Source organism: Scomber japonicus, chromosome 4 (genome assembly GCF_027409825.1).
Source record: "Scomber japonicus isolate fScoJap1 chromosome 4, fScoJap1.pri, whole genome shotgun sequence".
NCBI lineage: Eukaryota > Metazoa > Chordata > Actinopteri > Scombriformes > Scombridae > Scomber > Scomber japonicus.
The window spans coordinates 25,109,354-25,121,252 of record NC_070581.1 but is presented as its reverse complement, the minus strand read 5'-3'; the positions used below and the strand labels follow the sequence as shown (position 1 = coordinate 25,121,252).

Below are 11,899 nucleotides of genomic sequence, written 5' to 3'. Positions count from 1 at the left end.
CAATGGCTCAAAGTGCTGTCATCATATAAATAAATGGCCTACAGTATCTGCCTACTTATCTATGAAGAAAACAGTTCTGCTTTGACTTCTGTCTTCTTTTCATGCTCTGCTGTGGAGGGGTCATCCATCACCTTTGCAAATCTCCTGAAATTTAAGGCGGCAACCACTTGTCCATCATCACACTGTCTGTCATCTCTATTGTCACTGAGGGCAGACAGTGAAAGTCTACTTCTGACTGTCCTCAAGTTGCAGCATTTCAATTAGATTTTTACAAGCAAACAAACAAACAAACAAACAAACCCCTTATATGTATTTGTTTGAAACATTTTTATATAGTCTCTATGTGAGCCAGCATAAATCACTATGAAGGGGATACATTTTTGTCCCTATAAATAACTCAGCAGAGGCAGGGATATGTAGACCAGCACCCCACCTCCCCCTCCTCCCTATAAATTGCACCCTCGTTTTTTTTCATAATTTTGCACTCATTAACAGAAATAAACAGGTATAAAAATCTTGTTCTAGCTAAACAAACACGCGTAGGTGGACTATTGGTGAAGCAGCAACTCATTTCATGTATTATTTGCATGTGTCAGAGGCTCCATTGCTGCTGTGTGTGTGGAGCTTTTATTAAGAGGCGCGTCCCCTTTAAGAGAACCATGGCACCTCTCAAGTCCAGGCAGACATTTTTCAATGCAAGATTTTTTCTTGCATAAATTATGTTCATGACGTAGTGCAAAAGGCCAATTTTGTTGCAATTTTGCGCGACTTTACAGCTCAAAAAGGATCTTGTGTGACACCTCGAGGATTTCTGATTGTCTGAACTGTTGCAGAAAGGGCATCGTCATTAAATATTAAGAGAGAGGAGATCCTAACATTGCAACCCTCCTTATCAATGCAAATACCTCTTTTGTGTGCAGTCACAGCGCCTGTCTGGGAGCTGAGATGAATTTTTAATTATGTGTGACTGAAACAAACTGTGACAAGGACCTTTATAAGAGCCGGGGATTACAGAAAATAAGCTGCATTTACGCGGTAAGTTGAATTTAATAACCGGACTGTGTTGTCGCCTGCTGTTCGCGCAAAGCAGCGAAATGGCGAGAGGAAATGAGTTTTGGTTAATATGCAATGTTCGTAATTAGCATAATTTATATATTTATGATAAAGAGAGGGAAATACATAATATTCGGTCTCTAGGCACGGGTCGAGAGGATTTCTGTCGCCTGCGCTCGGTGGTTACAGCTTGTGTCCAAAAGTGGCCGACGCTGCGAGACTTTTATTGGGCAGGATGGGGGTGGGGAGCCCATCAACACCCGCTGAAGTTTTTGACAGATCCTCATTTCTAACGGGGCATTGCAGCAGGAAATGCATCATCTCTGCTCTTTTTCGATTCTGTGATGAGTGTGGAAACACTTCACGTCCACGATCAAGCGTGTTTCACCACGTTTTCTGCTGCTTAAGTGCAACACAGTGTGGCCTGTTTATAGGCCCCTCTAAATAGTGTGGTCCTGCAATGACAGAAATAGCCATGAATAAAAAAAAAAAAAAGTCCTTTGCATGTGTGGGTCTGTGTAAGCCAGTATTGTCTCTAAAGTGTGTGTGGGGGAGGTCACAGTCATGACACTGAATATATGTTTTTATTTCTCAAGTGGCTGCAAAACAGATTAGTCTTGAAGATAAGTTTCTCAGAGTTTATTTAATCCTGTTTTTGTTTATACTCAGGATGCCAGGAAGACAGTGAGCGTGGTGGTGCAGCGAGCCATGAACTCCCAGGATCTCCCTGCCAAAGATGCCCCACTCACTGTCAATGAGCAGGTAACACTCACCTGTCTGTGAAAGCGCAGTGAAAGGGCTTTCTCCTCCCACCATAAGCACACACTGAGCCGAGCCAAACCTTGATAACTCAGGTTGTCTTTGAGGTTCTTTGCTGCTGTTTGCTTTTGTCACCCTCCATGTGCCAACAACATGCCATATCATAATGGAACGATTAACTCCACACAGCAGTCCATTGAGATCAGGGCCCACTTTTTTTGTGTGTGTGTGTGTTTTACCACCTATTAATACCTGCTGGTCTTTTGCTTGTGAGGGTTACCGATCTTTAAAATGCCATGCTTAATAATTGATTGTGTTTTTTTTCTCTCTCTAGTAACATGCTGTGTAGACATAGTCAGCAAACAAAAGCAATGCTCTTCACGGATGCACAGAGGGCAGCTTGAAGAAAGCATTGCTTGAGCTGCTTGTTGGCTGATGCTCTTTGTCATTGTTTTGTTGTACTCATGTTCTCTCTTCATTTGTGTCTTTTTTTCTTTTCTTTTTTTTTGTTTGTTTGTTTCGGGTCATTGTGTCCTAACATGTGCTTGGCTTCTCTGTTCTCCTTAGCCATTCACTGTCTGACTGCAGAAGTCTTTTTTCAGCCATTTAAACCCTGCACTTTGAAATTCCCTGCCAAAGACAACCAGGTATGCATCTTCCTCTCTCTTCCTGCATTGTCTCTCTGCATCTTGTCCCGCAGCCCCAGGTTGTCTCTCGCTGCCTCACCTCTAGGTCGTTCATGATTACATACCATCAATCACCCGTCAATTATAAATCAGATTTACTACATGACGCTACATGTAGTTAGACGGAGAAGTGATAGAGATGGAGAAATACTAGGTGTTGCTATTTTCGTGACGCTTCAGGTGGTTGATCAAGTCAGATTTTTACCATATTAAAATGTTTTATTTACTTAAACTGATGATGTGTCAGAAGTAGAATAAAGAAGGCAGCTCCCTCTTAATTTGAGTCATCTCAGCTTTTAACTACTGATTGTTGTGCAGGTGATTGTGATGTCTGGCCATGAGACTATTCGTGTGCTAGAGGTAGAGGTCGATGCATCTCTGCCATCATCAGTACCTGATGGGAAGAGTGAAGGCAAAGCTGAGGAGGGAGCGGCTCAGGCCACAGAGCAACCTGACGATGGCCATGCCGTATCCCAGAACAACGGGGGAGTAGGTGAGCCATGGATAAACTAGCAGATGATTAATTACACATACAAAACATGACACAGCTGTAATACAAATGTGAACGACAGCTGTGAGAAACACTGCAAATGTCAGTAAGAGCCAACCGTGTCTGTGCTCCCTGTGCTCCTGCAGTGCCGGGTGAGCAGCAGGTGGTGTCTGTAGAGGCTCCGGCTCCTGCTATCCAAACGCTGACTCCTGCTGTTCCCATCAGTGTGTCCTTGCCGCAGCCCCAGGCCACCATGCCCATCACAGTACAAGGCTGTCCACAGGTATGAATGTGAAATTAAGCATACACTGCTCTTTCTATATTCATCTTTAGCCATCAGAGACAGTTGTGGTCGTTAGTTTGGTGGTCTCCAAGTCAGAAATTAACAACGGCTTTGGTTGCATTGACATTGCAGGAAATGTCCGTAAAGTACAAATAAAGGGGGGGCCAAAATAAATCTTAAGATTGATATGGTGTCCTTTGCACATTTCACCCTGTTCACATATTATTTCTTGCTTAATATTCAGTCTGTCAGAAGGATTAATATTACTATTATCAGCCACAGGCTACTGTAGGTGATTTACTGAAGTCTCTAACTGAGGTAGTTGTCTCTGGTGCATCGTCTCTGTGATAAATGGAACTCATTTAATCCCAAACACCTGAATACATAGTCTGAGGTTGTGCAAAGTGTTGGAAAAGCAAAGCCAACATCTGGAGAAAATTCTAACTAACACATACCACCTCCTCACCAAAAATCACAACATACAGTAAGGCAAAAATTAAACAACACAAAGCACTCAATTAAACACATGCAATTAAAAATGTATTACTTTTTAGTTCAGAAAACTTCCTCCTGTAAAAACACCAGAATGCCAGTGAAAATGGGTAAAGGAGGTAAAAAAATACAATCTGAGTGTTCATCCTAGTCACAAATGTTGATGTAAAACAAATATCTTCCTACACTACAGGTGCTGACCCAGGAAAGTTTGGCCACTCTGATGACTGGTATGATGGCCCAGACAGGGTCACTGGGCCAGCCTCTGCTCATCCCCATCAGTATGGCGGGCTCCATCGGTGGCCAGGGCGGTCTGGCTGTTCTCACCCTCCCTACCAACAGCGTCGCCACGCTCCCTGGGCTCACAGCAGCTAACACGGCTGGAAACCTCCTCAAGCTGCCTTTCGCTGGCCTCCAAGGTAAAACACAAAAAACATAACAGTAACCTCCATTAGGTTTCATTCCCTCAGTGGAGCAGTAAAGGGTTTCACACCCTTTGTGACATTTTCTGGGCCTCTGTGGATTTCAGGACATCTAGAAACATTTAAATCTATCTGACACATCTTTCTGTTTCTGTCTCTAACATAACTTTCACCACACATCCATTTCATACAGCTCCGACCAACTCCAGCAGACATGCTCTTGACAATATATTCCATCTTGCATAAGGCCTCCCGTAAGCCCCTATCTATTGACAGATTGTGGAAGGCAGACCTCTCCTCAAATAGCTCCCACCCAAATTGGAAACTAATCTGGCAGAACATGCAACTAACTTCTAGGAACCCCATCCATCATGTCATTCATTTTAATTCCAGACACAGATCATACTTCACTCACTGCACATTGCACTAAATGAAAGCTTTACGCAATCAAAATACACTGGGAACATTTTTTTTCATGTGGTGTGGGAGTGCCCAAGGGTTACAGAGTTCTGGAAGAGGGTTTCAGAGATACTATCAAGCATATTGTCCAAAATGATTCCTTACTTGCCAGAAGTCCTGTTACTTAATGACAGCTCCAACTTGGATCTCTGTGTTAAGCAGAGATATCTCCGGCTTGCCTTACAGCTGCCAAGTGACTAATAGCTTGTAGATGGAAAGCTCTTCTTTCTGTCAATATACAAAGTGGCTTCTTGACTTCAGAGATGTTAGCAAGCATGAAAGACAGAGAACAGAAAATACTTCACACTGGAAACCCTATAACAAAATCCTTAATATAACTGGTCTCTGTGTTCATAAGGTCCAGGTCGGGTGGAGTGGGTGGGAGCCAAAGGGAAGGATATGTGTGGGTGTGGGGTTACAAAACAGATGTGTTCAATTTGTTGTGTTTTTGGTTGCTTTTCAATTTTGTGCTGATTAATGCATCGACATGTGTGTTCATTTTATTTGTAATCTACCAACTTGTAACCACACCTCTATATAATTATGTTTAAATACCAATACAAATTGATCACAATAACCATTTCATTTTTTAGGGATAGCAGTATAAGTTGGTCAGTCCACCACTTTAGATTACCATTTCATTTGGAGGATAGTTCAGCTTGTGTCCCAAAAGAATGAATTGTAATAAGTTTGTTAATCTCCTCATTTCCCTTATTATGAGTTTCATATGTGTCTTCCAGTAAAATGTGTCAACGACTATTGGGTGAAAATTGGAAAATGTTTGACGTGGTTTAAACATTCATGTCCCCCTCGGGATGAATGATGATGAGGATGAGGATGATGAGGATGAACTAATGATTTTTGTGATCCCTGAACTTTTTCTTTTAGTCCCATACTTTGGTTTATGACATTCTTTGTGTTTATACTAATGATCACATTTTACAATGCTAACATATTAAACTTAGATGGTGCATATAGAAAACATTATATCTGAGGAATATGCTAAGTTTGAGTATGCTAACATTGTCATTGTGAACGTCACTATGCTAACCTTAGCTCAAAGCACTGAGTCTCAGTACAGCCTCACAGAAGTGCTCATGTGACTTGTCTTGTTAAAATGTTTTCTAACAATGAATAACTGAACAGAACAATAACATGTTGCATACTTTTATATTTTCTCTCAGCTGCAACAGTCCTGAACTCAGTCCAGCCCCAGCTGCAGACAAATGCACAAGTGTTCCAGCCTCAAGCAGCTTCCTTACAGCAAGTGCAGGCTGCTATGCAGCAGGTGACGTCTCAGCCAACACAGGTGACCAATACTCAAGTAACTGCTGCTCAGGTGGCGGCAGCGCAGGCTACACCGATCACCACCCCCGTCTCTCAGTCCAACATATCTATAGCAGCACTTCAGACTGCAGGACTCTCCATCAATCCTGCCATTGTAAGAGTGCCAATTCAAATATTTACTTCTGTTCCTGCAACTCTGCTCTGTGTACATCTAACGTGTGAGTCATGTGTCTTTATTTACCTGTGCTCTATGCTTATGTTGCAATTTTCTGTTCAGATCAATGCGGCTTCCCTGGGAGCGCAGCCCCAGTTCCTCAGTTCCCTCACCTCTACTCCCATCATCACAAGTGCCATGTCCAACATGGCTGGCATCACCAGTCAGATTATCACAAATGCCCAGGGGCAGGTGGGTAACCTTAAATTATTTTATTGTATTGTATTGTATTGTATTGTATTGTATTGTATTGTATTATATAGACTTGACTTATGATCTGCCTCTTTTGCACCACCCATGATTGCCTGCTTTCTCTCTGTATACTTCCAGCTAAAGGAAATGTGCCTTACATAGAATGAAAGATCTGGAAAAATCATCATCCTTGTCCTTGTAGTAGTGTATCATTAGGCCAGAAGTCATAATATTTTCATGCATAGTTTCTGTTTTTCTTAAAACAAGCGCCAGTCTCCAGTGAACATTAATCGGCAGTGCTATTTCAAATCACTGGAGCATAAGACGTTCTCTGTGAAAACTGATTGTCCTCTCCAACAGTTCCATTACTCAATCTTATCATTATTGCAGCTCATTGGGGTTAGTAGTGCTGTGTTTAATCTTGAAAGACATGATTTCCTTCCAAGTTAATTGCTAATAGGATCTACTTATTTCACAGACGCAAAAATACTGCCATGACTGGTCCTTTAGTGTCCTTGAAGTGGGTTTGGTAAATGAATACTATGACGAATTCAAACATTTCATACGTTCATAGGTCATAGGAACCCTCCCGCTCTTGTTGAATCCAGCTTCTCTGGCTGGAGGGGCTGCAACTCCCACCCTCCAGGGTCTCCAGGGTCTCCAGGGTCTTCAGGGTCTTCAGGGTCTCCAGGGTCTCCAGGGTCTCCAGGTTCAGACTGTTGCCCCACAGTTACTTTTCAACACCCAAGGCCAGATAATTGCCACTGTAGGCAACGGACCCGCCACAGTCACAACTTCTGCTTCAGTTCTGACCAAAGCTGCTGCTACGCCAACACTTTCCAAACCAAGCACGCAGGTAGGCAAACAAAATCTATCTGAAATGTCTTTTGAGGTTTAGAAAGCACGCAGCTACACTTGAAAGCTGAAAGAGACAAATAAATTACTCCATGAACTGTAAATAGACACAGCTGGCAGGTAATGAATTCCTGAAGATATTTAATTATTATTATTGTTAGGATTTATTCCTTCCCTTTCAGGCTTCAGTAACGGCTGCCACTCAGTCACCAGTTGTCATCGCCCCACAGCCCTCTGTACTGAAGACAGCCACAACGCTCTCCTCTACAGTACCAATAACCTGTGGAGACATGGCAAAAGTGGGCCAGCTTGTCAACAGTAAGTACACCTGCTTCTCCTACCAAGACATAGATCTATTTTAAGGAGGTAGATATATTTTTAACCAGACTCTTCACAATCATAGAACCCCAGCAGGTAGTCAGCAGCGAGGAAGGCATTAATCTGGAGGAGATTCGAGAGTTTGCCAAGAACTTCAAGATCCGTCGGCTGTCCTTGGGCCTTACGCAGACACAAGTAGGGCAGGCCCTGACTGCAACTGAGGGTCCGGCCTACAGCCAGTCTGCCATTTGCAGGTAAATACAGCCCTTCTCATGTGACCTCTAATTTGAAAGCTTTTCCTCCCTCAGAAATAAACTGTAAAACATATTTATTTATTTCTCTTCATAAAGCATCAGTGTTGCATCAATGACAGGTGTAAAGAGTACATTTGATATTTGCAAATATTAACCATGTTTGCCTATGATAAATTTCCATTGCAATGCAAGTAAAATATTAACTACACTGATTATGTTGGCACAGTCATGCTTAGCGGGTTAAGTGCAATCTCAGTAACATAATTGTAACAGATTATCATATTAAACCCTTAAAGCCATAGCTAGACATTTTAGAAATACGCCTATACTCTTTCAATAAATAGCACTCTCACGTCTCGTTACATATGAGGTTACAGCAAGTAGCCAGTTTGCTTAGCTTAGCATTAAGACTGGAAACAGGAAGAAACAGCTGCCAACCAGCGCTGCCAACGTTTGACCTCAGCTTTGAGTGAGATTTGTTCCCTGGGGTGAAGGGATTGGTCATTCATGGTAAATTGACCCACTTGACCGCTGTCTGGCCTTGTTTAGTGCTGCAATAACTTTATTTAGGCCAGCTCTACCATGTTACACTGACAGATCCTGTCTAACACCCAACAAATTCATATAATTAGACAAATGACCATTTCGTATCTGTCAGGTTAACATGACTGAAATCCACAAGGTCAGTGATTGAAATCCCCACTGCCCACACACACACACACACACACACACACACACACACACACATACACACACATAAAAAAAGACAGCATGTGCAAGCATGGACGCGTGATTACGTGCGCATTAGTTAGATTGAGGGTTCTTTGAAAACCAAAATTGCATTAAAAACAGTTAATCATTGGGTGGATCAGGACAGGAAATATTAGAAGAGTGGATATTTCTTATTTTAAATTATATTTACAAAAACAATATGTAGCCTAAGATGGTAAAAGCTATTATTGGGAATCATGAGAAAGTTTCAGAGTGACAAAGCATCCCTGTTGCCATAGTAACTCACTGTCATTCTTACCTGCATGGTGCAAGAGAAGATGGAGCTGCATGCATTGAAATACATCACAACATAATCTCTCCTGCTTTCTCCCCTCTCCATCTGTAAGCACTTATATACCATTAATGCACATTACTGACTTGGTATCTTTCCCATAGTTTTGGAGAGAGAGCAAGCTCAAATAGTGGTCAAGGCAGATGGCCGCCCACCTAGAGCCCGGTTCTGCTCGAGGTTTCTCCTCATTAAAGTGGAGCTTTTCCTTGACGCCGTTGCCAAGTGCTTGATCATGGGGGAATGTTAGATCTCTTGGAAATGTTAGTGCTATATAAATAAAATTGACTTGAATAGAAATGTGTTTCTCACTTTCCCCCTGGTGGTCTGAATAACTTGCTTCCCTTGTGCTGTGCTGCTCTGTCTGATCGGTCTGTGCGCCACAGTGTTACGGGTTATGGATTTGTTTTTCACTGTGTGAGAAAACAGACATGTGGTGGGAGAGTATGTAAAAAATGCCAATTGTGTGACTCTCACAGTCAATGCGTGAGAGTTTGCAGCCCTATATATATTATACAGAGCAAAGCAGCAGCTGTTAAACTAACTGGCTGCCATTTTTACCACATTTATAAATGCATAAATATGGATGTTATTAGCAAACGTAACAGTAACCTTCAACATTTTCCTTCCTGAGACTTCAGTCTACATAGAAATGAAGTAGTCAGTGAAGATGAAATGAAACAAAATGTCATCCATCATTATATTCAGATTGAACTGGTTTTTCTTTTTGTCTCACAGGTTTGAAAAGCTGGATATCACCCCAAAAAGCGCTCAGAAGTTGAAGCCAGTGTTGGAGAAGTGGCTTGCTGAAGCTGAGCATTGGAACCAGAAAGGCCAACAGAACCTGATGGAGTTTGTTGGCGGTGAACCGTCAAAAAAACGCAAGCGGCGCACCAGTTTCACACCACAGGCAATAGAAGTCCTTAACTCCTACTTTGAGAAGAACGCTCTGCCAACAGGTCAAGAGATTACAGAAATTGCAAGGGAGTTAAACTATGACCGAGAGGTTGTGCGAGTATGGTTCTGCAACCGGCGACAGACGCTGAAAAACACAAGCAAGATCAATGTCTTCCAGGTCCAGTAGCGACCTAGTTCTGAGAGACTCTGCCACAAATCTTTTGTCCTGTAGGGAAGTTGAACTTTGAAGTCTGTCTGTAATACGACTCAAACTCTTATGAGATTGAAAGAAAATCAGAAAATGAAGGAAATAACACATATTTCAAGCCTTATGGAAGAGTACTGAAATAAGTTATTGTGTTTTTAAGGCTGTATATGTGTTCACTACTTGTGTGTGGTGGGTACTAAGTCAAACTGCATGGTCCTCTTATCATAAACAGTGATAATACATTGATAATAACATACACATTTGTTGAACTTTTATACAAGTGGTTTTCTAGGCTAGCCCTCTGGTTTACATTAAGTCATGTTCATTTTAGTTACATAAATGTTACTTTGACACAATGACTGACATCACCCTGATATTTGAATAATGTGCTTTTGCCAGCATGGATGTTTTGAAAATTTGCTGCTCATTTATTTTATATTCACATGACATTTGTACTGCAGGAGCAACGCTCCTAAAATAAACATAGAATATATTAAATTAAGCAGAAATTCTGTAGGCAACATGTAGGCAGTAACCTCTAAGCTAGCTATATTTTAATTAGAATTAGTTGTCTAAGGAACACCAAAAACGTAACTCTCCATGGACTCTTGACTCTGCAATAAGTGTTTTGGGACAATCATCATTTTGATATTTCTTATTGATAATCACAAAGATGAAGTTAAACGTTTTAGTCATCTCATCTTTGTTTGGTTTTGATACTTTGAATGTCATACTTCAGCAGTGTGAAGTGTGTCCATAGAGAGAGTCATTTCTGACGTTCATGGACAATGAGTTCTTTTTAAAATCAAGTTGTAGTTTAGGCTATTGCCTATGATGCCACAAATGTAAACATTTCAATTTTTCTAATATAGTTTGTTTCATTTGTGAGTTACTGACACATACTGTATGTGGGGTGACACAAATGAATGTGAAGTCTCCACAGTCTGTCCTGTTTTTACACATTCTGTTTATTGTGCTTATGATACTCTGAGAGTATTCTGTGTTTTTTCTGTTCGTTGTTGTAACTGTTCCCTTAATGGCCTGCTTCTGCTGCACTTTTCATCCCAAGGTAGATACAGTATATCTTTTAAAATAGGAGCTTAATTGGCCTGGTCAACTTATTATAGTCTTGCATTGCCTCATACATTAGTGCCAGATTTTTTAAATATCCTTAATAAGCCTTATATAAATCAAATTGATTAATTGAATTTACATTTGTTTGAATAACTGTTCAGCCAAGGAAGGGGTATTATGGTTTAACGTGCTATGATTTTCAAGTTGAATGAGTTAGATGGGTGTGTTTGCATGTGCAGTATGGAGTTATTTACTGTAGGAACAATATAATGGTTATTTTTACCTTTGGCAATTCTTCAAGGATTCTTTGCACTTTAGTGACAGCAGGAGGAGTAAAAGGGTTGCAGTGAGTTTGTACAGTTCAAATTTCCAATTATGAATGCAAGAGAATTTAACTTCTGTGTTTCAGTGTTCTTGGACAGCAAAAAGCTTTGCAAAATGTAGCAGTGCTCTCAAATTTGCAATCATCACCATGACAAGCAACATCGATCGTTATGATTAATGTACTTTTTATGCAGATGAAATATAAAACCGCAGATGAAATATTAATGCTAATATGCATAAATCACATCTTTAAAAGACTTTTGGTTGCAGTGACACATTGAATGGTTCATTTTATGTTCAAACTCATATTTGACTTTTGAGAGGGGCTACTTTTCAGTGGACATACACTTAAATGTACGAATACTTAATAATGAAAAGCTCTTTCTTTAACATGTGTCATACTTTCATGCTCAACATGGGAAGACAATATATAATATTGTTTAATAGCCGATACTAAGTTATGAAATAGAGAAAAGATGAGCCAAATTAGAATAATAAGATATCATTTATTAGGCATTTGACTCTGCAAAGCACACACAAAGGTCAGGTCTTTGCAAGATACAGGGGAAAGC

General features: G+C 40.9%; 1 protein-coding gene across 3 annotated transcripts; it reads left to right on the top strand.

Annotated features, from left to right (window-relative positions):
- Positions 1–774: 774 nt before the first annotated feature.
- On the top strand, positions 775–10,629 carry pou6f1 (POU class 6 homeobox 1). Of its 3 annotated transcripts, none has more exons than XM_053317445.1 (11): positions 775–1,035; positions 1,723–1,815; positions 2,817–2,991; positions 3,135–3,271; positions 3,957–4,182; positions 5,829–6,085; positions 6,209–6,337; positions 6,912–7,193; positions 7,375–7,510; positions 7,596–7,764; positions 9,563–10,629. In XM_053317445.1, the coding sequence occupies exons 2-11, from the start codon at positions 1,762–1,764 to the stop codon at positions 9,906–9,908; spliced, it is 1,911 nt and encodes a 636-aa protein (XP_053173420.1). In that variant the 5' UTR covers positions 775–1,035; positions 1,723–1,761; the 3' UTR covers positions 9,909–10,629. The 3 variants fall into 3 exon arrangements, with proteins under 3 accessions (XP_053173420.1, XP_053173419.1, XP_053173421.1); XM_053317444.1 differs by having other exon boundaries at positions 7,354–7,510; XM_053317446.1 differs by lacking the exons at positions 775–1,035; positions 1,723–1,815 and having other exon boundaries at positions 2,870–2,987; positions 7,354–7,510.
- Positions 10,630–11,899: the final 1,270 nt, after the last annotated feature.